Here is a 24,975-nt window from a genome sequence, read left to right on the forward strand (position 1 = left end):
AATATCTGTTTGTGTTATGGTAATGACTTTTAATGCTTTTTATTGACCCACGGGTGTGTGTCCTACCTGTGAGGCTGTTCTCCGGGCCTTTCTGTGTGGCCATGATGGGCTCATTCTGCTGGCAGTAGAACCTCAAAAGACACTGCTGGTCGCAGAAGTGCTTCAACTCAGACCTCCACATCACCGACTCCGTCAGCTGCCCTTGCACCTTGCAGCAGTCGCACCGCGCCGCCTAGTGGCCAGACGGGGACACATTCGGTGATCTTTGTGTCGATATCAACGTCTAGTCATGATCAGACTCCCACCTACAAGCTTCCATCATCTAAATTAAACTGATGACGTTTAATGGCGAGGAGCAGGTAACCTCCAAACCCAGACTGGTCCATCAGATTGCCAGATAGAAAAGTGTGATTCATCAGTCCAGAGAAGGCATCTCAACTGCTCTAAAGTCCAGAGGCGACGTGCTTTACACCTCTGCATCCCATGCTTTGCATTGGACTTGGTGATGTACAGCTTATATCAGACCTGGGCATTTTGCGGCCCGCGGGACACATCCGGCCCTTTGTGCTTCCCTGTCCGGCCCGCGTGAGGCCAATCATAAACTACAAAATAAATTCAAAAAAGTATCTATGTCGAGTGTGCAATACAACTTTGTAAAATATTTTTGGTGGAAGATTTTGCAAATTTGGTAAATAAATAACCCAAAAATGTATATTTTGTTGTTCTCTTACTGTACTGAAAATGAAACGAACCGTGACCTCTAAACCAAGGTACGTACTGAACCTACATTTTTGTGTACCGTTACACCCCTAAGTGTATGTGCTCCAATCACTTTATCACAAAAAAATAAAGAGTTGTAGAAATTATTGGAAACTCAAGACAGCTATGACATTATGTTCTTTACAAGTGCATGTACACTTTTGACCATGACTGTGATATATATATATATATATATATATATATATATATATATATATATATATATATATATATATATATATATATATATATATATATATATATATATATATATTAGGGATGTCCGATAATGGCTTTTTGCCGATATCCGATATGCCGATATTGTCCAACTCTTTAATTACCGATACCGATATCAACCGATACCGATATCAACCGATATATGCAGTCGTGGAATTAACACATTATTATGCCTAATTTGGACAACCAGGTATGGTGAAGATAAGGTACTTTTTAAAAAAATGAATAAAATAAAATAAGATAAATAAATTAAAAACATTTTCTTGAATAAAAAAGAAAGTAAAACAATATAAAAACAGTTACATAGAAACTAGTAATTAATGAAAATTTGTCAAATTAACTGTTAAAGGTTAGTATTATTAGTGGAGCAGCAGCACGCACAATCATGTGTGCTTACGGACTGTATCCCTTGCAGACTGTATTGATATATATTGATATATACCGTAATTTCCGGACTATAAGCCGCACCTGACTATAAGCCGCACCAGCTAAATTTAGGGGAAAATACAGATTGATCCATATACAAGCCGCACCCGACTATAAGCCGCAGGGTTTTGATGTGTAATTACCGTAGTATATAGGGGTTCCTGCTACCACGGAGGGGATTGTCGGGACAGAGATGACTGTTTGGGAACGCAAAGCGTCCCATTTATTAACAATAAATCTTTCAATCATTCAATCAAACTTTCACATCTTTGACATGGCGAACAGCATTCGTGCAGAGTACAAATAATACAACGGTGCAAATTAATACAAAGTGCTCGCCTGTACGTTATCAAAATAACCAGCCTACCGGTATATGAAAAGTCAGTCTTTAATCATTGTGTCATCGTCTTCCTCCTGCATACTAAAACCACCGAAATCCTCTTCGTCTGTGTCGGAGAAGAACAGGCCGTAAATAAGCCGCACCGTTGTATAAGCCGCAGGGACCAGAACGAGGGGGAAAAGTAGCGGCTTATAGTCCGGAAATTACGGTAATGTAGGAAGCAGAATATTAATAACAGAAAGAAACAACCCTTTTGTGTGAATGAGTGTAAATGGGGGAGGGAGGTTTTTTGGGTTGGTGCACTAATTGTAAGTGTATCTTGTGTTTTTTATGTTGATTTAATAAAAAAAATAAAATAAAAAATAAATAAAAAAATAAAAAAACGATACTGATAATAAAAAAAACGATACCGATAATTTCCGATATTACATTTTAACGCATTTATCGGCTGACCGATATTATCGGACATCTCTAATATATATATATATATATATATATATATATATATATATATATATATATATATATATGTCTTAATTAGATTATCCAAAAAAATAAAAAATAGTGCTCGATACAATCGAGCACATATATATATATATATATATATATATATATATATATATATATATATATATATGCAGTTCCAAAGCCTCTGGGTCCTAATAAGTGGACCCACCTTGTGGTACCAGTCGTCGACAGTATATATAAATATTATATATAAATAAATATATATATATATGCAGTTCCAAAGCCTCTGAGTCCTAATAAGTGGACCCACTTTGTGGTACCAGTTGTCGACATTATATATAAAAATTATATATAAATAAATAAATATATATATATGCAGTTCCAAAGCCTCTGAGTCCTAATAAGTGGACCCACTTTGTGGTACCAGTTGTCGACATTATATATAAAAATTATATATAAATAAATAAATATATATATATGCAGTTCCAAAGCCTCTGAGTCCTAATAAGTGGACCCACCTTGTGGTACCAGTTGTCGACAGTATATATAAATATTATATATATATAAATATATATATATATGCAGTTCCAAAGCCTCTGAGTCCTAATAAGTGGACCCACCTTGTGGTACCAGTCGTTGACAGTATATATAAAAAATATATATAAATAAATAAATATATATATATGCAGTTCCAAAGCCTCTGGGTCCTAATAAGTGGACCCACCTTGTGGTACCAGTCGTCGACAGTATATATAAATATTATATATAAATAAATAAATAAATATATATATATGCAGTTCCAAAGCCTCTGGGTCCTAATAAGTGGACCCACCTTGTGGTACCAGTCGTCGACAGTATATATAAATATTATATATAAATAAATAAAAAAATATATATGCAGTTCCAAAGCCTCTGGGTCCTAATAAGTGGACCCACCTTGTGGTACCAGTCGTGGACAGTATATATAAATATTATATATAAATAAATAAATAAATATATATATATGCAGTTCCAAAGCCTCTGGGTCCTAATAAGTGGACCCACCTTGTGGTACCAGTCGTGGACAGTATATATAAATATTATATATAAATAAATAAAAATATATATATGCAGTTCCAAAGCCTCTGGGTCCTAATAAGTGGACCCACCTTGTGGTACCAGTCGTGGACAGTATATATAAATATTATATATAAATAAATAAATATATATATATGCAGTTCCAAAGCCTCTGGGTCCTAATAAGTGGACCCACCTTGTGGTACCAGTCGTTGACAGTATATATAAATATTATATATAAATAAATAAATATATATATATGCAGTTCCAAAGCCTCTGGGTCCTAATAAGTGGACCCACCTTGTGGTACCAGTCGTTGACAGTATATATAAATATTATATATAAATAAATATATATATATATGCAGTTCCAAAGCCTCTGGGTCCTAATAAGTGGACCCACCTTGTGGTACCAGTCGTCGAACTTCTTGCCGCACTCCTCGCCGCAGAAGTCGCGCGTCATGCCGCCCAGCTGGCGCGTCACGGCCCGCTTGCACATCTGGTTGCAGTTGTTGCAGCTGACACACTTGAGGCCCAGGCGCCTGATGAAGTCCTGCTTGTACAGCAGCTTGCAGCCTGGGGCAGGGAGAGAGGAGATCTCATCTGCGCTCACACTTCAGGACGTGGCGGGCAGATGGAGACCTTCGCTGCAGAAAGGCTTCTTCTCGCCTGAGAACTTGAGCGTCTCGTGCAGAGTCTTCTCCTCCTGGCAGTACTCGCAGACCGTCACGATGCAGTGCAGCTTCTTGTAGTCGTCGCAGCACACCTTGCTGCAGAAGTGGTAGACTTTGTCCTGGAGGAGACACACCCCCTAACGTCAGGTGACACAGCGCAGCAGCACCGACCCCCCCCGCCCCCACGAGGATGGCCGTCACACCTCCCACTCCAGAGTCTGGGGCTTCATGCTGAAGGCTCCACGACAGTAGTTGCACTTCAGCTGCACGGCGTCGGAGAGCGCCGTCTGTCCGTTGGTGGCCGTCTGGAGGGTGGTGTTCTGTGAAAACACGGATTGAGTGTCACAGAGGAGTTGTGATGAAGACGAGGGAGAGTGGAGACTCCACCTGGAATTTGGTGACGCACTGCGAGCTGCAGAAGTTGAGCACGTTTCCCTCGGCCAGAGTGGCTTGGTACTGAGGCAGAGAAGTCCTCTTGCAGAAGTGACAGGTGGGCTCAGCGTCTGCACACAGGACATTTTGTGTGGGCATCGTCGTCACGGCCCATGGAAACTCCTTTGAAGCATTCATTACAAAGTGTTTGCATCTCACCACACACAACACTCCTAGTCCTCCTGGCCGATGGAAACTCCATTTAAAATAGGGCTGGGTGATATGGCCTTTTAATAAAGGTGTAACGGTACGTGTATTTGTATTGAACCGTTTCCGTACGGGGGTTTCGGTTCGGTTCGGAGATGTACCGAACGAGTTTCCACACGAACATATTAAGTAGCCGCCTAAGCTAAAGTCTTAACAAGCTGCTCCGCTTTGTTCTGCCTGTCTCTGTCAGTACGCTACACCAGTGGTCCTCTAGCACCGGGCCGCGGACCGATTGGTACCGGGCCGCACAAGAATTTAAAAAAAAAAAAAAAAAAATATTTTTTTTTTTTTTAATTAAAATCAACATAAAAAACACAATATGTACATTCTATATCAATATAGATCAATACAGTCCATAAGCACACATGATTGTATTTATTTATGTAAAAAAAAATTAAAAAAAATTATTATTTTTTTTTTTAAATAACCCCCCCCCCACTGCTCTACACAGCACCCAGCATTGTCCCACCCACACAACCATCTGATTGGTTACAAACAGAGCGGTAACAGCCAATCAGCAGTGACATAAACGTAAACAGCGCAGTGTTTCCCATAAACTGCCAAGATACCTGTGGCGGTGGGGGCGTGGCTGTGGGCGTGGCTATGGCCGTGGTCATCATGACAGAGTAATTTGCATAATTTACTACAATGATATGATATTCTCTAAAAAGGCTCAAAACATGTATACTTACTAACTAATAACAGTTTTGTTTTAAACGTCCATCCATCCATCCATTTTACAATATAATTACAACACTTTATGTACATATTTATATACAGACTTGAACAATAAGTTAATCACTGAAATATATTTATTAATTGTGGTTCTTACAAAAAATATATCTTATAAAATATAAAAGCTAAAATGTCTCATAAAACTCTGCCCCTTTAATTAGTGCATACTAAATAATTTAACTTTAGCCTACTACTACAACCATATTATTTACCAGCAACATAAAGTGAAACAGGTGTCCTGCCACAGTCAGTAACAAATAAACAGAAAACAGTAGTGCTGGTAGATAGTCACAGAGCTTCATCAAACATCTGATCCACTGAACAAAGAGCTCCAAAAATCTTGAACTTTAGACTGCCATCAGTTTTACTCCCTACACTTAACCATGTGTTTCCTACTGCCTGCAGACTTTGCACCCTTTGTTATATACACATGTTGTGTTTCTAATATAAATACATTTAATAAAGTCAAATACAAATAAGGCAACAAGAGAAGTATCCTACACTTCTCTTTTGTAAAGTAAATCTGAACAGCCTATATGGGCATCTACATCAACTATATGATTTGCCTGAGAAGCTGGAGAGGACAAAAAAAAAAAAAAATAAATAAATTATTTTTTTTTATTTTAAATTTTTGTATTTATTTATTTGTGGCGGACGTAATTCTTTTGTGGCGGGCCGCCACAAAGAAATGAATGTGTGGGAAACACTGCAGCAGCTCAGCTCGCTTGCAGTCCTGGCTTGAGGTGAAGGCTAATTAGCTTTTAGCCTAACGTTAGCTAATTTTGCGGTGTGTGTGTGTGTGTGTTACGGACAGCAAAGCCCTGTCTGTCTGTTATTTCACTTGACCTTTTTCTGTGTTGATTGAGCTGTGTTGAAGCAGCAAAAAAGGACATTATGTTAAATGAAGAGTTTCTGTCTCTGATAGTTGATATAATAATGTAAGTGCATCATTAAGCCTACATGAACTCCATGGTGTTCAGGGATGAATAGTCTCTCCTATTGCTATTGTACTATTCTTTCAGCTATAGTTACATTAATCATTAGTAATGCAGCAGCCTAGTTTTGAATGGCAGGGTCCCTGCTATCACATGTTGATAAAAATATAACATTCACATAATAAAAATCAACTACAGGCTTCCCAAATGCTGTAATAAATTAAGCATGATGAGTTAACTTGAAACTGTTTAATGTTGCACTTTTTATATGTAGAAGAAAAGCTTTGTCTTTTTATTTAATCTGAGCAACAACTTGAGGCAGTTTAATGTTGACTAACGTGGGCAGAATTATTATAGTGTTCCCAATGTTAAAAGGATAAAGCCATTGTTTACAAATTTGGTAAATAAATAACCAAAAAAATGTATATTTTGTTGTTTTCTTACTGTACCGAAAATGAACCGAACCGTGACCTCTAAACCGAGGTACGTACCGAACCGAAATTTTTGTGTACCGTTACAACCCTACCTTTTATTAATATATCAATATTTTTAGGCCATGTCGCAAAACACAATATATATTGATGCATTCAATGTTTATTCCCATTAATTTCCCGTTAATTCCCATGGAAAGTTTCCAACTTTGAATATTCCCGGGATTTTGCAACCCTATTCACCACATACCACAAGTACAGGAGGCCGCCGCAGACAAGGCTCTGCTGACACACCTGGTCCAGCCCTGCGTGCCGAGACGTGCATCTTTTGAGGCTACTCACTGTGGAAGGTGACGGCCGACAGCTTGGCCTTGTTCATGCAGTTGGCGGAGCAGTAGGAGCCCATGGCGCCGTCCGCTCCCAGGCCCAGCACCACCTCTCCCGTCTTGATCAGCGTTTTACAGGTCAGGCAGCTGGCCAGCTTGCTGTTAGCCTGCCCCCCCCCCACACACACACACACACACACACACACACACACACACACACACACACACACACACACACACACACACACACACACACACACACACACACACACACACACACACACACACACACACACACACACACACACACACACACACACACACACACACACATAGTGACAATGAGCACTTTCAATCACAGAACACAAACTGGACCAGACCTCACAAATAGTGCAGAAAATCTTCCAAGTGGAACACTTTCATCTCTGGACGTGTCCTGATACTTTTGCCTATTCAACGCATGTTTCCTCCGCGTACTAGTTGACGGTTTAGTGAGCTGCTGTTGCTAGGCAACAACTCCAATCCAGCCTTGAACTTGTGGCGAGGCCCGGGTGTCCAAACTTTTGGGGGCCGCACACGGAACGATGAAAGCGTGCGGGGCCATTTTCATGTTTAGTTTCAAAAGTAATCAAATGTATCTTTCTTGTTTGTTCTCAGCGACCAGGAAGGTCATTAAAATGTTTAAAAAAAATGTTTTCCTCAGGCTTAAATCTCTAGATCCACTTCAGGGGCCGTACTTATCAAGCTTCTTAGAGTGCCATTTTACACTTAAGTCCTGAGAATTTGCGAAATTTAGTCCTAAACTCAAACTTAAGAATAAAAGCTTTTTATCAACGTTCTTAAGTCTAAGAATCACTCCTACTCTCCACGATATTTAAGAGACCTTCAGAGGTGTCTTAAGTGGTTAGGAGTTGCCAGCAGGGGATGGCACTGAGGCGAGAGAGACGTGCGCGAACGTTCAGGGAACGGAACAATGTTTTGGTTTTTTTGATGACGAGCAGCTGATCAAACGGTATCGTTAAGACAGAGCGGATATTATTTTTGTCACAGCATTAATACTTTTCGATTCCTTGTTGATTTCTGCATGTGTCTGCAGTGGGCTAGTATATATAGAGCCACCCACACCAGTTTCAAATGAGTTGCCTAATTAATGAATTGGAAAGAAAATGTTATGACAGTAGCGTATGTGTGTGGCCGTGAGGTGAGTGACGTCAGTGAGTGTGTGGGCGAGAGAAGAGAGGGAGCGGTAGCGTGAGTGCCGGCGGGGACTAGTTTGTTTTGTATTATTTTGTAGTTTATTGTCAAAATATACACTCCCATTGTCCACTTAAATATTTCCAAGATATTTCTTTATTCTTAGACAACGGATTCCCTTCCGTGATTGGTCATTACTATGGACACAGAAATGACGTCACCTAAAATTGCGTTTACGGCACATAGTAATGTCGTAATTCAGCTCTGAGTGTGACACTTAAGATTCAGTCCTACACTTCGCTGAAAGTGTGAGTAAGACGCTTGATAACTAACTTTTAAGTGCAGCTTTCAGCCAAGAATTTATTTACTCTTAAGTCAACTCTTAGCAGACTTCTTAGGAGTCATTCTAAGAAGCTTGATAAGTACGGCCCCTGGTCTTTAAAATATTTTCTTGGATTTTCAAATTCTATTTGAGTTTTGTCTCTCTTAGAATTAAAAATGTCGGGCAAAGCGAGACCAGCTTGTTAGTAAATAAATAAAATTAAAAAAATAGAGGCAGCTCACTGGTAAGTGCTGCTATTTGAGCTATTTTTAGAACAGACCAGCGGGCTACTCATCTGGTCCTTACGGGCTACCTGGTGCCCGTGGGCACCGCGTTGGTGACCCCTGTTTTAGACTGTGCCAGGGGCCGTACTGTGGACAGCCCTGACTTCAGGACGCTGAGCTAGCGATACAAAATGTGAGAAATATATTGCATTTATCGCCGTAGCAGCGGTGCCTGTGAGCAGCACTGCGTCTGATTGGACACTTTTTCAGTTCTTCTCTTGCCCTGAAGTTGTTGGGAGAAGAAGACGAGGGTCCGATAAGTACCTGCTTGAAGTCCCTGATGCAGTTCTGGCAGCAGAAGCGCTTCTGTTGGCCGTCCACCAGCAGGAAGTGGTTGGCGGAGGCTCTGTTGGGCAGGTAGTCGCCGCACTGCTCGCAGCAGTTCATGATCAGGCCGTTGGCGCGGCGGTACACGTTGAAGCACATGTCGCTGCAGATCTTGTGGGTCACCGTCTTGAAGCTGACCTCGTGGCGGATCTGTGCACGGACATTTGGTCTCAACTTTCAATCAATCAATCAATCAATGTTTATTTATATAGCCCTAAATCACAAGTGTCTCAAAGGGCTGTACAAGCCACAACTTTCATCCTTCAACAATTCAGCAAACATTTTCTAATGCACAGGGCTGGGTGACCACCACGTATCCCACGTTTTGTAAGTTTTACAATATAATATGTTATGTTTTAGGCCCTTTTTGTGAAAGAAACATTTTTTATGGCAAAAGGGCCCCACTTCAGTGTTTCCCACATATTCATTTATTTGTGGCGGCCCGCCACGAAAGAATTACGTCCGCCACAAATTAAAAAAATTTTTTTTTTAAATGTTTTTTGTTTTTTTTTGTCCTGTCCAGCTTCTGAGGCAAATCATATAGTTGATGTAGATGCCCATATAGGCTGTTCAGATGTACTTTACAAAAGAGAAGTGTAGGATACTTCTCTTGTTGCCTTATTTGTATTTGACCACTACTGTTTTATGTTTATTTGTTACTGACTGTGGCAGGACACCTCTGCCTCTGTTTCACTTTATGTTGCTGGTAAATAATATGGTTGTAGTAGTAGGCTAAAGTTACATTATTTCATATGCACTAATTAGAGGGGCATAGCTTTAAGAGACATTTTAGCTTTTATATTTTTATAAGATACATTTTTTGTAAGAACCACAATTAATAAATATAGTTCAGTGAATAACTTATTGTTCAAATCTGTATATAAATATGTACATAAAGTGTTGTAATTATATTGTAAAATGGATGGATGGACGTTTAAAACAAAACTGTTATTAATTAGTAAGTATACATTTTTTGAGCCTTTTTAGAGAAAATCATATCATTGTAGTAAATTATGCAAATTACTCGATGATGTCATGGTGACCACGCCCATAGCCACGCCCCCACCGCAACAGGTATCTTGGCAGTTTATGGGAAACACTGCACTTAATAAAGTGTTACAAATATACTTTACTTTTTATTTGTTTTACTTTCTTAATTCTCAAGATCAACTTCAGATTGATCTGATTAGAAGTTCTTTAATGTTTTTATGCTCATTTTGTCATGGAAAACTAAATATGCATTGTTTTTTCCCTAAATATATTTTTTGTGGAATATTCAATGTGAATAATTTAAGTTTTCAATAGGTCAATAATTATTTGGGTGGATTTTGATTCATCATTATTTTTCGAGCAAGACAGTTTTAAAAAATCCCACTAAAATTCTTAGGGACCCAAAAGGGTCCCAATCATAAAAGTGGTAAAAATAAGTCAGATTTAATTTAATGTCAACGCTTAATTCTCTAGATCAACTTTGGATTTATTTTAAGTTTTTTATTTTTTATTATGTTCATTTTGTTACAGAAAACATAGTTTTTAATGGCAAATATAAACAATTATTTTTCTAGTAGTGCAAGTTTAAAAAAAACAACACAAAAACACTGAGTAGCTGTTTTGTTTGTACGATGTTGCCATCTTGCAGGTGCTGCATTGCCCTTCTGTTTTGACTGAGCTTTCAACCGGAAGTAGAAGTGGCGTTCCATCTTCTGGCCATCTATAGCATTTCTTGTATGGATTCTTCATTCATCACTCGAAGCAACATTTTGTAAGCTGTGTATATAAAACATTAATGGAGGTTTTTGGATGTTTTTAGAGCGTTTTATAGGCGGACTAAAGCGACTCCTATCGGCTTCATTGTTAGCTGACTTTTGCTAGCGTTTATTTACGATATAGAATGCAGAAAAAAAGATGTGTTCTTGTCTTACATAAGGATTGTGAATGATAAGCACGCTTCCAAAAAAGTGCAGTTCCCCCTTGAAGTTTTGCAACTCAAAAACTTGATTGAGAGGAAAAGTGTTGTGGAGTGTCTCTATAGCACGGAGCGTGGCCAACACTGACCTCTGTGAGCTTGCCGCAGACAGTGCATTTGGTTTTGTGGATGGACTTGGGCACATTCTGCTTGTTCTCGTACGCGCCCAGGCAGCCTGTGCTGCAGAACTCCTGGAAGGACTCGCTGGCGTCCACCTGGGCCACGATGGTACCCTTCATGGTGGTGATGTCCCTGGCAGGACACAGAGACATTAAAGAGTATTTTACACAGTAGAGATCCACTCATGTGGGTTCTGCAGAGACGATAGCCATTATTAGTAGTCAAGCAGGCTGATAGTATTTAAATATTATTAGTCAGTAAAAATCTGTACAAGACTTTGAAGTTGTTTTTTTAACATGATTTTTAGGAAAGGTGGGGCCAGCAGTAGGGATGATACTCGAAACCGGTTTTCCCGGTTGTTCGATAAGAAAAGAACCGAGTCCTCGGACTCGAATCCCTTTTTGAGAACCGGTACCCGTTATCGAGACCACTATAGTAAAGAAAAAGAGTTGGTTCTTTATTCGAATCACTTGGAACGAATCCCATCCCGACAAGAAATGCCCCGTGTGACATCACAAGAAGTGACGTCACGTAGTTCAGTCATTTGTCACGGTGGGATGCAGCGTGCTGTGGTTCGTTCCCGGGACGCAAAACTGACGGCTCCGGACGAAAGCGTGCAGGTAGGAGATTATTTATTTCTCATAAATCATACACATTACAACAGACAGGAACGAAACAAAAGGGAAGTGTGCCGTTCGCACGAGAAGCTAAAGCAAAAACTTACTTAGCACAGGAATACTAGAAGCTAAGGTAACTTTAGCACAGGAATTATGAGCTGGAAAACCAGAATGCCAACGTAACTGTTGCAAATGCAAACAATGAAGCCACGACGAGTGAGCGGAAAAGGCAGGCTTAAATAGAGTCTCTGATGAGCAACAGGTGCGCGTACAAGGCAGGTGAAAATCATAAATAACCATGGTGACTAAAACAAACCCCCGAAGTGCACAAAACAACTAAGGAAGTCCAAAATTAACAGAACATAACTAAACAAAATATGATCCGACCACATCATAATACATCACACTTTCATATCATTTCACTTTACAGGAGTAGGAAGAAGTAAAGCTTATTTAATCCTTCCCCTTTCCCACTTCATACAAATATATACATCATTTACTGACCTTTTTATAATAAAATATCTGTGAATTAGTATATACAACAGTTTTGTAATATGTAATTAATTAATTCAGTCATTATTAATATACTGAGATGAATAATATCTTATTTTCGATAAGGTTGAAAGTATTTCTCATAATTCTTCTTCTTTGTACTTTGTAAGCACTATTCATTTGAACAACCTCTTAAACTGGATCATATCAGTACAATGTTTCACTTCTTTACTTAATCCATTCCATCATTTCATTGCACATCATTTTAGCTGTTTGCAATTTTACCAAATCATCGAACTTTAATATTTTTGACTCAATAAAAAAAGTGTCTGTATGTTCTCTATATCCAACATTATGTATCAGTCTAATTACATTTTTTTGTAACACGGTTAACGAATGTAGCGCACATTTGTAGTTATTTCCCCACATTTCTGCACAATAACTCAGATATGGTAATACTATAGTAGCGAGCAGTAGAGAATGTGAAGTGATTTGTTAAACCAAATATTGTGTGTTTTTTTCCATATACAACAACCTATCTGGACTCCATAAGAGAATCGATAAGGAATCGGTTCGATAAGAGGATTCGATAATACACTCGAACTCGATAATTTCTTATCAAACATCATCCCTAGCCAGCAGTGACATGTTTGATGTTGCCGACTTTTTTAACGGCACTTAACCTGAAAATCGCAGCGCTCCTTTCATCAGCTCACACTTCTTGATGTGGAAAAGAAGGACAAAAACTGGATTTTTCAAAATAATGTGTACCAACGCTGCAGGAGCAAAAAGTGTGTGTGGGTTTTTCCTCCACCTTTTCACACCTTGTTTATTACTATCTACTTGACGAAGTTTTTAATTTTTTATTTTTTATAAATACTACCGTAAATTCCCGATTATAAACAGCTACTTTTTTCCTACGCTTTGAAACCTGCGGCTTATAAAACGGTGCGGCTCATTTATTGATTTTTCTTCGCCGACGGCCATAAAGCAAATAGTTTTCATAAAACACATGCAAAGACACAGAATTTTTTTTTTTTATTGTTTGTGCTACGGCGCCATCTTTTGGACAAGTTCACTCGCTACAAATGCTGCAGTGTCCTTTCATGTAGTGCTTTGAACCGGTGAACCGGAGATGGAAGTGCGGTTCCGTCTTCTAGCCGTCCATAGCGTACCTACTCGTATGGATTCTTCATTCATCGCTCTCAGAAACGTCTAAGTTTTACAACGCAACTAAAACAAGTCTTACTTACTAAAGCGTCCCATGTGTGATGCTTGTAGGAGTGTTTCCATGCATATTTGTATGTGCTATCGTAATGTAATGAAACGAGTACCGTTAGCATTAGCTAATATGCTAACAGGTTTGCGAGTGTCTGTGTTAGTATTATTAACTTAGACATTCTTTATGTATTTTTTCAGTTTCAGTAATTCCTCAGTAAATTCACCAAAACGTCACCGTGGAGTTATTGAGTCCAGTGTTTCCCACACATTCATTTATTTGTGGCGGCCCGCCACAAAAGAATTAAGGCCGCCACAAAAAAATATATATATTTTTATTTTATTTATTTTTTTGTGTCCTGTCCAGCTTCTCAGGCAAATCATATAGTTGATGCAGATGCCCATATAGGCTGTTCAGATTTACTTTACAAAAGAGAAGTGTAGGATCAAGATTTTTGGAGCTCTTTGTTCAGTGGATCAGATGTTTGATGAAGCTTTGTGTCTATCTACCACCACTACTGTTTTCTGTTTATTTATTACTGACTGTGGCAGGACACCTCTGCCTCTGTTTCACTTTATGTTGCTGGTAAATAATATGGTTGTAGTAGTAGGCTATAGTTAAATTATTTAGTATGCACTAATTAAAGGAGCAGAGCTTTAAGAGACATTTTAGCTTTTATATTTTTATAAGATATATTTTTTGTAAGAACCACAATTAATAAATATATTTCAGTGAATAACTTATTGTTCAAATCTGTATATAAATATGTACATAAAGTGTTGTAATTATATTGTAAAATGGATGGATGGATGGATGGATGGACGTTTAAAACAAAACTGTTATTATTAATTAGTAAGTATACATTTTTTGAGCCTTTTTAGAGAAAATCATATCATTGTAGTAAATTATGCAAATTACTCGATGATGTCATGGTGACCACGCCCCCACCGCCACAGGTATCTTGGCAGTTTATGGGAAACACTGGAGTCTGTTTAGCTGATTGGAGAGCTAGCTTGCGCAGCTAGAGGGTCCATGACCATGACTTCTGTTTTGTTTAATCAGCCGTTTTACTGCCGCGTTACAGACACCGTTTGGTAACAATTAAGGTACAGAAATAAAAATGTCCAGAATATTTCTGTGTAAATAACTCATTTCACAACGTATATATTTGCAGATTATAGTCTAATGGCTAATACAAGGAAAAACTAGGGATGTCCGATAATGGCTTTTTGCCGATATCCGATATTCCGATATTGTCCAACTCTTTAATTACCGATACCGATATCAACCGATACCGATATCAACCGATATATGCAGTTGTGGAATTAACACATTATTATGCCTAATTTGGACAACCAGGTATGGTGAAGATAAGGTACTTTTAAAAAAAATTAGTAAAATAAGATAAATTAAAAACATTTTCTTGAATAAAAAAGAAAGTACAACAATATAAAAACAGTTACATAGAAACTAATAATTAATGAAAATTAGTAAAATTAACTGTTAAAGGTTAGTACTATTAGTGGACCAGCAGCACGCACAATCATGTGTGCTTACAGACTGTATCCCTTGCAGACTGTATTGATATATATTGATATATAATGTAGGAAGCAGAATATTAATAACAGAAAGAAACAACCCTTTTTGTGTGAATGAGTGTAAATGGGGGAGGGAGGTTTTTTGGGTTGGTGCACTAATTGTAAGTGTATCTTGTGTTTTTTATGTGGATTTAATAAAAAAAAAAAAAAAATGTGGTTACAATGCTAAAAAATGAAAAGTCAAAGCTAAAAAAAGAAATACACTTTATTGAGTTAACATTATTTCTTAATGGGGGAAAAATGTTATGAGCTAGAGAATATAACAACTACACTACCCATCATGAAACGGGAGTTACGAGCATGCACGGTAGCCCCGAAAAGTGTTGCATGTTGCCACGCTGTGAAAGTAAACATCAAGAACTCAGCCAACACGCCTCGTCTGCATTATTTATAATTAGACAGACAACACATATACAGTGTGATTTTGTTTTGTTTACAAGGAAAGAAAAACAAAAGTTAAAAAAGGGAGATGTGTTGTATATATATGTATGTGCTGCGGTTGTTTTAAGAACGTTGCGACAGCTGCCGTAAAGGAGGTGCGTTGCTAGCCTGGTTGCTATGTTTCCGGTTGGTCGTAAAAGTGTTGGTCATGTGTTTTTACCCTGCTCAAATCTCTCAGTAAAGTTATTCGATGGATTATAGCTTTTGTTTTGAACTTTATTACACTTTGGAGCGCTTTTTCCCGTCCATTGTTTTCCTGCTTTCGCTATCTGAGCTACGTGACGTCATTTCTTGTGATGTCCCACGGAGCATTTCTGGTCGGGAATAAAGAATCAACTATTTTCCTTTACTATAGTGGTCTCGATAACGGGTACCGGTTCTCAAAAAGGGATTCGAGTCCGAGGACTCGGTTCTTTTCTTATCAGACAACCGGGAAAACCGGTTTCGAGTATCATCCCTATTAGTAACTGACTTTTACTTTTGAAATAAAGTAACTAGTAACTGGTTTTCAGTAACTAACCCAACACTGCCGATAATCGGTTGATCTTTACGACAAAGCTTGAAAATGCAAGACATTTGAAGGCAAAGGTGAGGACAGGAGAGGCTTACTTTTTGCACATGGTGCAGCTTTTCTTGGGGGCGGGTTTGTGTGAGAAGGCGGAGAGACAGGTGGTGGAACAGAACAGGTGCGTGGAGCCTTTGCGCTGGTACGCAGTCTGGCCCTTTTTAAGAGGCTTCTTGCAGTTTGCACAAGTCACCTGCAAGAAACACACATTTTGTTAGCCGCCAACCGGCAGTGATTACCAGCTGAAACTAGGGCTGGGCGATATATCTAATATATTGGATATATCGCGGGTTTGTCTCTGTGCGATATAGAAAATGACTATATGGTGATATTGGAGTATACATTCTCACGCAGTTGCTTTTAGCTGCGGGCATTACACTACAGGCTCTTCTCACTCTTTCTTGGCTCTCCTTCTCACAGAGACATAAAACAAGCGCACCTTCTTACATACTGTCACGCGTGCAACGCCATACGCCCTCGCCGAGCAGAGAGGTGCGACATGGTAACGCTAGCTGTGGTGCTAGCGGAGAAAAACAGCAGGCGGTCCATCGTCTGGCGGTGGTTTGGCTTCAAGCGGGAAGATGTTGAACAGACAAGCGTAATATGTCCAGTGTGCGGCAAAAGCGTTGCTACAAAAAGTAGCAGCACTGCTAATTTGTAGCATCATTTGAAAAGTCACCCGCTAGAGAATGAAGAGTGCTTGAAACTCTTCATGTCAACACATCCGGCCGGTGCCACACCCACAAAATGCCCAAGCAACCAGCACTGAGCCAATTGAGCCTGGCGTCTTCTATTTCCACATCAACACCGTATGAAAAACTAGTCAACAACCGAAGGAGATAACGTCCGCAGGAACCTACCACATAGCGAAGGACATACACTATTTGATTTCCTCCCTGGTTACCAGGTCCTCCAAAGAAGACCAAGATAAAAAAACACTACCAGTCTGGTTACCAGGTCCTCCAAAGAAGACCAAGATAAAAAAAAAACACTACCAGTCTGGTTACCAGGTCCTCCAAAGAAGACCAAGATAAAAAAAAAAACACTACCAGTCTGGTTACCAGGTCCTCCAAAGAAGACCAAGATAAAAAAAAAACACTACCAGTCTGGTTAGCAGGTCCTCCAATGAAGACTACGATAAAACCACTACCAGTTTGGTTACCAGGTCCTCCAATGGACACCAAGCTCAAGCACTACCAATCTGGTTACCAGGTCCGCCAATGAAGACCAAGCTAAAACCACTACCAGTCTAGTTACTAGGTCCTCCAATGAAGACCACGATAAAACCACTACCAGTTTGGTTACCAGGTCCTCCAATGAACACCAAGCTAAAGCACTACCAATCTAGTAACCAGGTCCTCCATTGAAGACCAAGCTAAATCACTACCAGTCTGGTTACCAGGTCCTCCAATGACGACCAAGATAAAACCACTACCAGTCTGGTTACCAGGTCCTCCTATGACGACCAAGATAAAACCACTTCCAGTCTGGTTACCAGGTCCTCCTATGACGACCAAGATAAAACCACTACCAGTCTGGCTACCAGGTCCTCCAATGACGACCAAGATAAAACCACTACCAGTCTGGCTACCAGGTCCTCCAATGAAGAACAAGCTAAAACCACTACCAGTCTGGTTACCAGGTCCTCCAATGAAGAACAAGCTAAAACCACTACCAGTGTGGTTACCAGGTCCTCCAATGACGACCAAGATAAAACCACTACCAGTCTGGCTACCAGGTCCTCCAATAAAGAACAAGCTAAAACCACTACCAGTCTGGTTACCAGGTCCTCCAATGAAGAACAAGCTAAAACAACTACCAGTCTGGTTACCAGGTCCTCCAATGAAGACCAAGCTAAAACCACTACCAGTCTGGTTACCAGGTCCTCCAATGAAGACCAAGCTAAAACCACTACCAGTATGGTTACCAGGTCCTCCAATGAAGAACAAGCTAAAACCACTACCAGTCTGGTTACCAGGTCCTCCAATGAAGAACAAGCTAAAACCACTACCAGTATGGTTACCAGGTCCTCCAATGAAGAACAAGCTAAAACCACTACCAGTCTGGTTACCAGGTCCTCCAATGAAGACCAAGCTAAAGCACTACCAGTTTGGTTACCAGGTCCTCCAATGAAGACCAAGCTAAAGCACTACCAGTGTGGTTACCAGGTCCTCCAATGAACACCAAGCTAAAGCACTACCAGTCTGGTTACCAGGTCCTCCAATGAAGACCAAGTTAAAGCACTACCAGTCTGGTTAGCAGGTCCTCCAATGAAGACCAAGATAAAACCACTACCAGTCTAGTAACCAGGTCCTCCAATGAAGACTGAGCTAAAACCACTACCAGTCTGGTTACCAGGTCCTCCGATGAAGACCAAGCTAAAACCACTACCAGTCTAGTTACCAGGTCCTCCAATGAAGACCAAGCTAAAACCACTACCAGTCTAGTTACCAGGTCCTCCAATGAAGACCAAGCTAAAACCACTACCAGTCACCAAGGTGTGTTCTAGTCCAGTACACGTGAGGGGGCATCACCTTCACCGTCCTGGGTTGTGGCTGGGAACCTGGTGAGGAGGAGGAAGACTGTCCTGGAGGTTTGGCCAGGGAGGTGGCAGGCGACGTGGAGTCCACGCCGGTCTGCTTTTGGTTGCGAGGGACAGACGCCGACTGGGAAATCCACGAGTCTGCAGGGACAAGTCGGAGAGGTCATTGTAGCACACGGAGAGTTCCATAGCTGGTGTGGGTCAGTCCACCTGTTCTGCTGTGGGTTCCCGCGTCCCCGTTCTGCACCGTGGAACCCCGCCCAGGGTTGAAGGAAGCACTTGGTTTTCCCGACACGTCGTCAGTGTTCAGGCTGAATGCATTGCAGATCTGTAGACCGTTCTCTTCCACCTGGCCTTCATCTGCCTGGAGATATTCAATAATCATATACACCATTACAATATATGTCACCATGGAGACATTCAATAATCATCTACATCATATACACCATTACAATATATGTCACCATGGAGACATTCAATAATCATATACACCATTACAATATATGTCACCATGGAGACATTCAATAATCATCTACATCATATACACCATTACAATATATGTCACCATGGAGACATTCAATAATCATATACACCATTACAATATATGTCACCATGGAGACATTCAATAATCATCTACATCATATACACCATTACAATATATGTCACCATGGAGACATTCAATAAACATATACACCATTACAATATATGTCACCATGGAGATATTCAATAATCATCTACATCACATACACCATTACAATATGTCACCATGGAGACATTCAATAATCATCTACAGCAGGGGTCACCAACGCGGTGCCCACGGGCACCAGGTAGCCCGTAAGGACCAGATGAGTAGCCCGCTGGCCTGTTCTAAAAATAGCTCAAATAGCAGCACTTACCAGTGAGCTCCCTCTATTTTTTAAATTTGATTTATTTATTAGCAAGCTGGTCTCGCTTTGCCCGACATTTTTAATTCTAAGAGAGACAAAACTCAGAGTTTGAAAATCCAAGAAAATATTTTAAAGACTTGGTCTTCACTTGTTTAAATAAATTCATTAATTTTTTTACTTTGCTTCTTATAACTTTCAGAAAGACAATTTTAGAGAAAAAACACAACCTTAAAAATGATTTCAGGATTTTTAAACACATACCTTTTTACCTTTGAAATTCCTTCCTCTTCTTTCCTGACTATTTAAATCAATGTTCAAGTACATTTTTTTTTAATTGTAAAGAATAATAAATACATTTTAATTAAATTCTTCATTTTAGCTTCTGTTTTTTCGACGAAGAATATCTGTGAAATATTTCTTCAAACTTATTATGATTAAAATTCAAAAAAATTATTCTGGCAAATCTAGAAAATCTGTAGAATCAAATGTAAATCTTATTTCAAAGTCTTTTGAATTTCTTTTAAAATTTTTGTTCTGGAAAATCTAGAAGAAATAATGATTTGTCTTCGTTAGAAATATAGCTTGGTCCAATTTGTTATATATTCTAACAAAGTGCAGATTGGATTTTAACCTATTTAAAACATGTCATCAAAATTCTAAAATTAATCTTAATCAGGAAAAATTACTAATGATGTTCCATAAATTCTTTTTTTAATTTTTTCAAAAAGATTCGAATTAGCTAGTTTTTCTCTTCTTTTTTTCGGTTGAATTTTGAATTTTAAAGAGTCGAAATTGAAGATAAACTATGTTTCAAAATTTAATTGTCATTTTTTTCTTGTTTTCTCCTCTTTTAAACCGTTCAATTAAGTGTAAATATCATTAATTATTAATAATAACAGAGTTAAAGGTAAATTGAGCAAATTGGCTATTTCTGGCAATTTATTTAAGTGTGTATCAAACTGGTAGCCCTTCGCATTAATCACTACCCAAGAAGTAGCTCTTGCTTTCAAAAAGGTTGGTGACCCCTGATCTACATCATATACACCATTACAATATATGTCACCATGGAGACATTCAATAATCATCTACATCATATACACCATTACAATATGTCACCATGGAGACATTCAATAATCATATACACCATTACAATATATGTCACCATGGAGACATTCAATAATCATCTACACCATTCCAATATATGTCACCATGGAGACATTCAATAATCATATACACCATTACAATATATGTCACCATGGAGACATTCAATAATCATCTACACCATTCCAATATATGTCACCTTGGAGACATTCAATAATCATATACACCATTACAATATATGTCACCATGGAGACATTCAATAATCATCTACACCATTCCAATATATGTCACCTTGGAGACATTCAATAATCATATACACCATTACAATATATGTCACCATGGAGACATTCAATAATCATCTACACCATTCCAATATATGTCACCTTGGAGACATTCAATAATCATATACACCATTACAATATATGTCACCATGGAGACATTCAATAATCATCTACACCATTACAATATATGTCACCAAAGACACCTCACATGTTTATTTATTTTGTTTGCATTGGAACAACACAAAAAAACAGGGGGAAAAAAGCCAAATCGGATATTATTGTACACAGAAGTCCAAAAATGGAGTGGACAAAATGATGGAGAAATGCTGGAGTCAACATTTGAACTGGCTGCCAGTGTGATGTCTATATTGCCAGCACCTGTTACTCATTACAAATTAAAGGAGCATCACATGCTTACAATACAACTATTTCTTACAGTTTTGAAAAAGAGACAATCATTTTGTCCCGTCCATTTTTTGAAGTTCTGTGTAAAATAACATCAGATTTGGCTTTTTAGTGTTTTTGTTGTTGTTGTGTTGTTGTTCCAATGCAAACAAAAGAAACAAATATGTGAATAACAACGCATTTGTCATTTCTACTATTTCCTGGGAGAAGTACTGCATTATCTGACACAAATGCAGGGGTGCATATACTTTTGGCCATGACTGTACGCACATACTATCAATGTATATATGTAGTATGTATGTATGTAGTATGTGTGTATATTATGTATGTATATACTATGTATGTATGTAGGTAGTATGTGTGTATATATTATGTATGTATGTATATACTATGTATGTATGTATGTAGTATGTGTGTATATATTATGTATGTATATACTATGTATGTATGTATGTAGTACGTGTGTATATATTATGTATGTATATACTATGTATGTATGTATGTATGTAGTATGTGTGTATATATTATGTATGTATATACTATGTATGTATGTATGTAGTATGTGTGTATATATTATGTATGTATACACCATGTATGTATGTATGTAGTATGTGTGTATATATTATGTATGTATATACCATGTATGTATGTATGTAGTATGTGTGTATATATTATGTATGTATATACTATGTATGTATGTATGTAGTATGTGTGTATATATTATGTATGTATATACTATGTATGTATGTAGTATGTGTGTATATATTATGTATGTATGTATATACTATGTATGTATGTAGTATGTGTGTATATATTATGTATGTATATACTATGTATGTATGTATGTAGTATATATTATGTATGTATATACTATGTATAAATGTAGAATATGTGTATATATTATGTACTTATATATTATGTATGTATGTGTGTATATACTATGTATGTATGTATGTATGTATGTGTGTATATATTATGTATGTATATACTATGTATGTATGTAGTATGTGTGTATATATTGTGTATGTATGTAGTATGTGTATATATTATGTATGTATGTATGTAGTATGTGTGTATATACTATGTATGTATATACTATGTATGTGTGTATATATTATGTATGTATATACTATGTATGTATATACTATGTATGTATGTATGTATGTAGTATGTGTGTATATATTATGTATGTATACATTATTTGTATATACTATGTATGTATGTATGTGTGCATATAATATGTATGTATGTAGTATGTGTGTATATATTATGTATGTATATACTATGTATGTAGTATGTGTGTATATATTATGTATGTATATACTATGTATGTATATACTATGTATGTATGTATGTAGTATGTGTGTATATATTATGTATGTATGTATGTATACATTATTTGTATATACTATGTATGTATATACTATGTATGTATGTATGTGTGCATATAATATGTATGTAGTATGTATATACTATGTATGTATGTATATACTATGTATATGTGTATGTGGTATGTATGTAGTATTTATATACTATGTATGTATGTATGTAGTGTGTATGTAGTATGTATGTATATACTATGTATGTAGTATGTATCTACATACTATGTATGTATGTATGTAGTATTTATGTATGTATGTACGTATATACTATGTATGTATGTAGTATGTACGTAGATACTATGTATGTATATACTATGTATGTACAGTATGTATGTATGTATGTGTGTATGTATGTATGCGTGTATGTGTGTATGTATGTGTGTATGTATGTACGTATGTATGTAGTATTTACCTCTGGTCCTGGCTGCAGTGATGTCACTGAGGTGATCATCAGGTCCACCTGGGCGTCTGCACCTGCTTCTTCTTGGACGGCGTCCTTCTGGTCCAGCGTCGCCACATTGGCGATCCGGATGCCCGAATCCGCTTCTGTGCTGCCGGGGGAGGCGGGCGAAGAGCCACCAGGGGGCGCCAGCGAGGGGGAAGGGGCTGGCTTCTCCTCAGACGACTCCTCGTCATCGATGACGATGGGCTCCGTCGCGGCGGGGTTGGAGGACTCGGCGGCGTCGGGCGTCGCTACTGCAGACGTGTCTGCCGTGGTGTCGGGGGGTTCCGGGCCCTCCGGCGTTTCTTGGGAAGACGGGGACGCCGGTGGCTCGGGCGCCTTGCCCACCACCAGGACCACTTCGTCATCATCGTTGGCGCAGCCCTCCTTTGGAGCCTGGTCATCTGTTGCCGTGGAAACTGACTCTGAAGCCACCACAATGGGAGGCGTGGCTTGCTGGTGAGGGGAAGGGGTGGAATCCATGTGCTCTCCTGGCTCCCCTGCCTCCTCCGCAACAGCGGGGTTTGGTTCCGACTCCCCATCCATCACTGAGGCACGCACCTGGCAACGCAAACAGCAATTAGCCCTGGCTTTATGGCGCAGGTGTCCCCCGAGGAGGCAAACACCTGAGACCCTCCGCTTGTTGACACTGGAATGAAACCAAACTTGAATCTGAACCTGACTTGTTTTTGCCCTGCACTTCCTCTCACACTTTCAAAATAAAAGCCACCCCTGACAATGGGCTTTTGTGTTAATGATTAACAGCTGCGCGACGTCGCAAATCCTCCCCTTCGTCTCCTTCTCCTCCTCTCACCTGCTGCCCTCCGCATCCCTCCCCCTGCTGCTCGTCACTCCCGGGCCTGTTGCCTCGGCAACCCGCCAAGCTACACCTTGGTTGCCAGGGCGACAGCGAGGCACACCGCCGACGTCGCCGCAGGGACACGTTGGCGAGGCCGCCACAAATGACACATTGTTGCCACGCCGGCGGACGCCGGCCTGTGTCGTCGTGCTACGTCCAAACATCCACGTCCTTTTCAGCTGTGGCGCTAGTGACAGCTTCGAGGCCCAGGTCAAAAATAGGAAATATTGCATCCTGTATAATGCCAAATGATGCAACAATGGGGGGGGAAGTGTGCCCCTGGAGGCGCCCCCTTTTGTGCGAGTGCCATTAAGCACTTTCCTTGTTTCTGCAGTGCATCATTCTTGTCTGCCGAGCGGTCATAGTTCACAAGGGCTGGTCATGTGACAGGAAGTGCAGGCCGTCACAGCAAGCGAGCAGTTCTAGACTCGTTAAAAGCCCCACAGTAAGTCCTAATGTAATATGACACACCGTACATTCCGGACTACAAGCCGCTACTTTTCCCCTACGCTCTGAATCCCACAGCTTATAAAATGGTGCAGCTAATTTATGGATTTTTCTTCGCCGACAGCCATGATAAAAGAGTTTTCAAAGAAAAAAACTCAAATACAATGAGATGGTGCCATCTTCTGGACGAGTTTGCTCACCGTCCTTCCATTCTGTCTTCTATCTGTCCACAGCGTTTCTACTCGTATGGATTCTTCATTCATCGCTCCAAGCAACGTTTGTAAGTTTTACAATGTAACTAAAACAATTCTTACTTACTAAAGCGTCCCATGTGTGATGTCTGTAGGAGTGTTTTCATGCATATTTGTACGTGCTATCGTAATGTAAACAAGCTAGCGTCGGTAGCATTAGCTAATATGCTAACACGTTTACGAGTGTTTGTGTTAGTATTATTAACTT

At 39.2% G+C, this 24,975-nt stretch overlaps 1 protein-coding gene across 1 annotated transcript in view; it reads right to left on the reverse strand.

Moving 5' to 3' along the window:
• Positions 1–23,771, reverse strand: part of zmym2 (zinc finger, MYM-type 2) — a 42,763-nt gene extending 18,992 nt beyond the window's left edge. The window contains exons 1-12 of the mRNA XM_062067434.1: positions 23,181–23,771; positions 18,923–19,076; positions 18,705–18,853; positions 16,215–16,363; positions 11,208–11,370; positions 9,090–9,302; positions 7,042–7,192; positions 4,347–4,462; positions 4,163–4,279; positions 3,928–4,078; positions 3,689–3,861; positions 67–232 (exon numbers count right to left, since the gene is read on the reverse strand). Of these exons, the coding sequence (XP_061923418.1) occupies positions 67–232; positions 3,689–3,861; positions 3,928–4,078; positions 4,163–4,279; positions 4,347–4,462; positions 7,042–7,192; positions 9,090–9,302; positions 11,208–11,370; positions 16,215–16,363; positions 18,705–18,853; positions 18,923–19,076; positions 23,181–23,756 (2,278 nt within the window). The 5' untranslated portion in view covers positions 23,757–23,771. The remainder of the gene's footprint in view (positions 1–66; positions 233–3,688; positions 3,862–3,927; positions 4,079–4,162; positions 4,280–4,346; positions 4,463–7,041; positions 7,193–9,089; positions 9,303–11,207; positions 11,371–16,214; positions 16,364–18,704; positions 18,854–18,922; positions 19,077–23,180) is intronic.
• Positions 23,772–24,975: the final 1,204 nt, after the last annotated feature.

This window comes from Entelurus aequoreus, linkage group LG13 (genome assembly GCF_033978785.1).
Source record: "Entelurus aequoreus isolate RoL-2023_Sb linkage group LG13, RoL_Eaeq_v1.1, whole genome shotgun sequence".
Classification (NCBI taxonomy): domain Eukaryota; kingdom Metazoa; phylum Chordata; class Actinopteri; order Syngnathiformes; family Syngnathidae; genus Entelurus; species Entelurus aequoreus.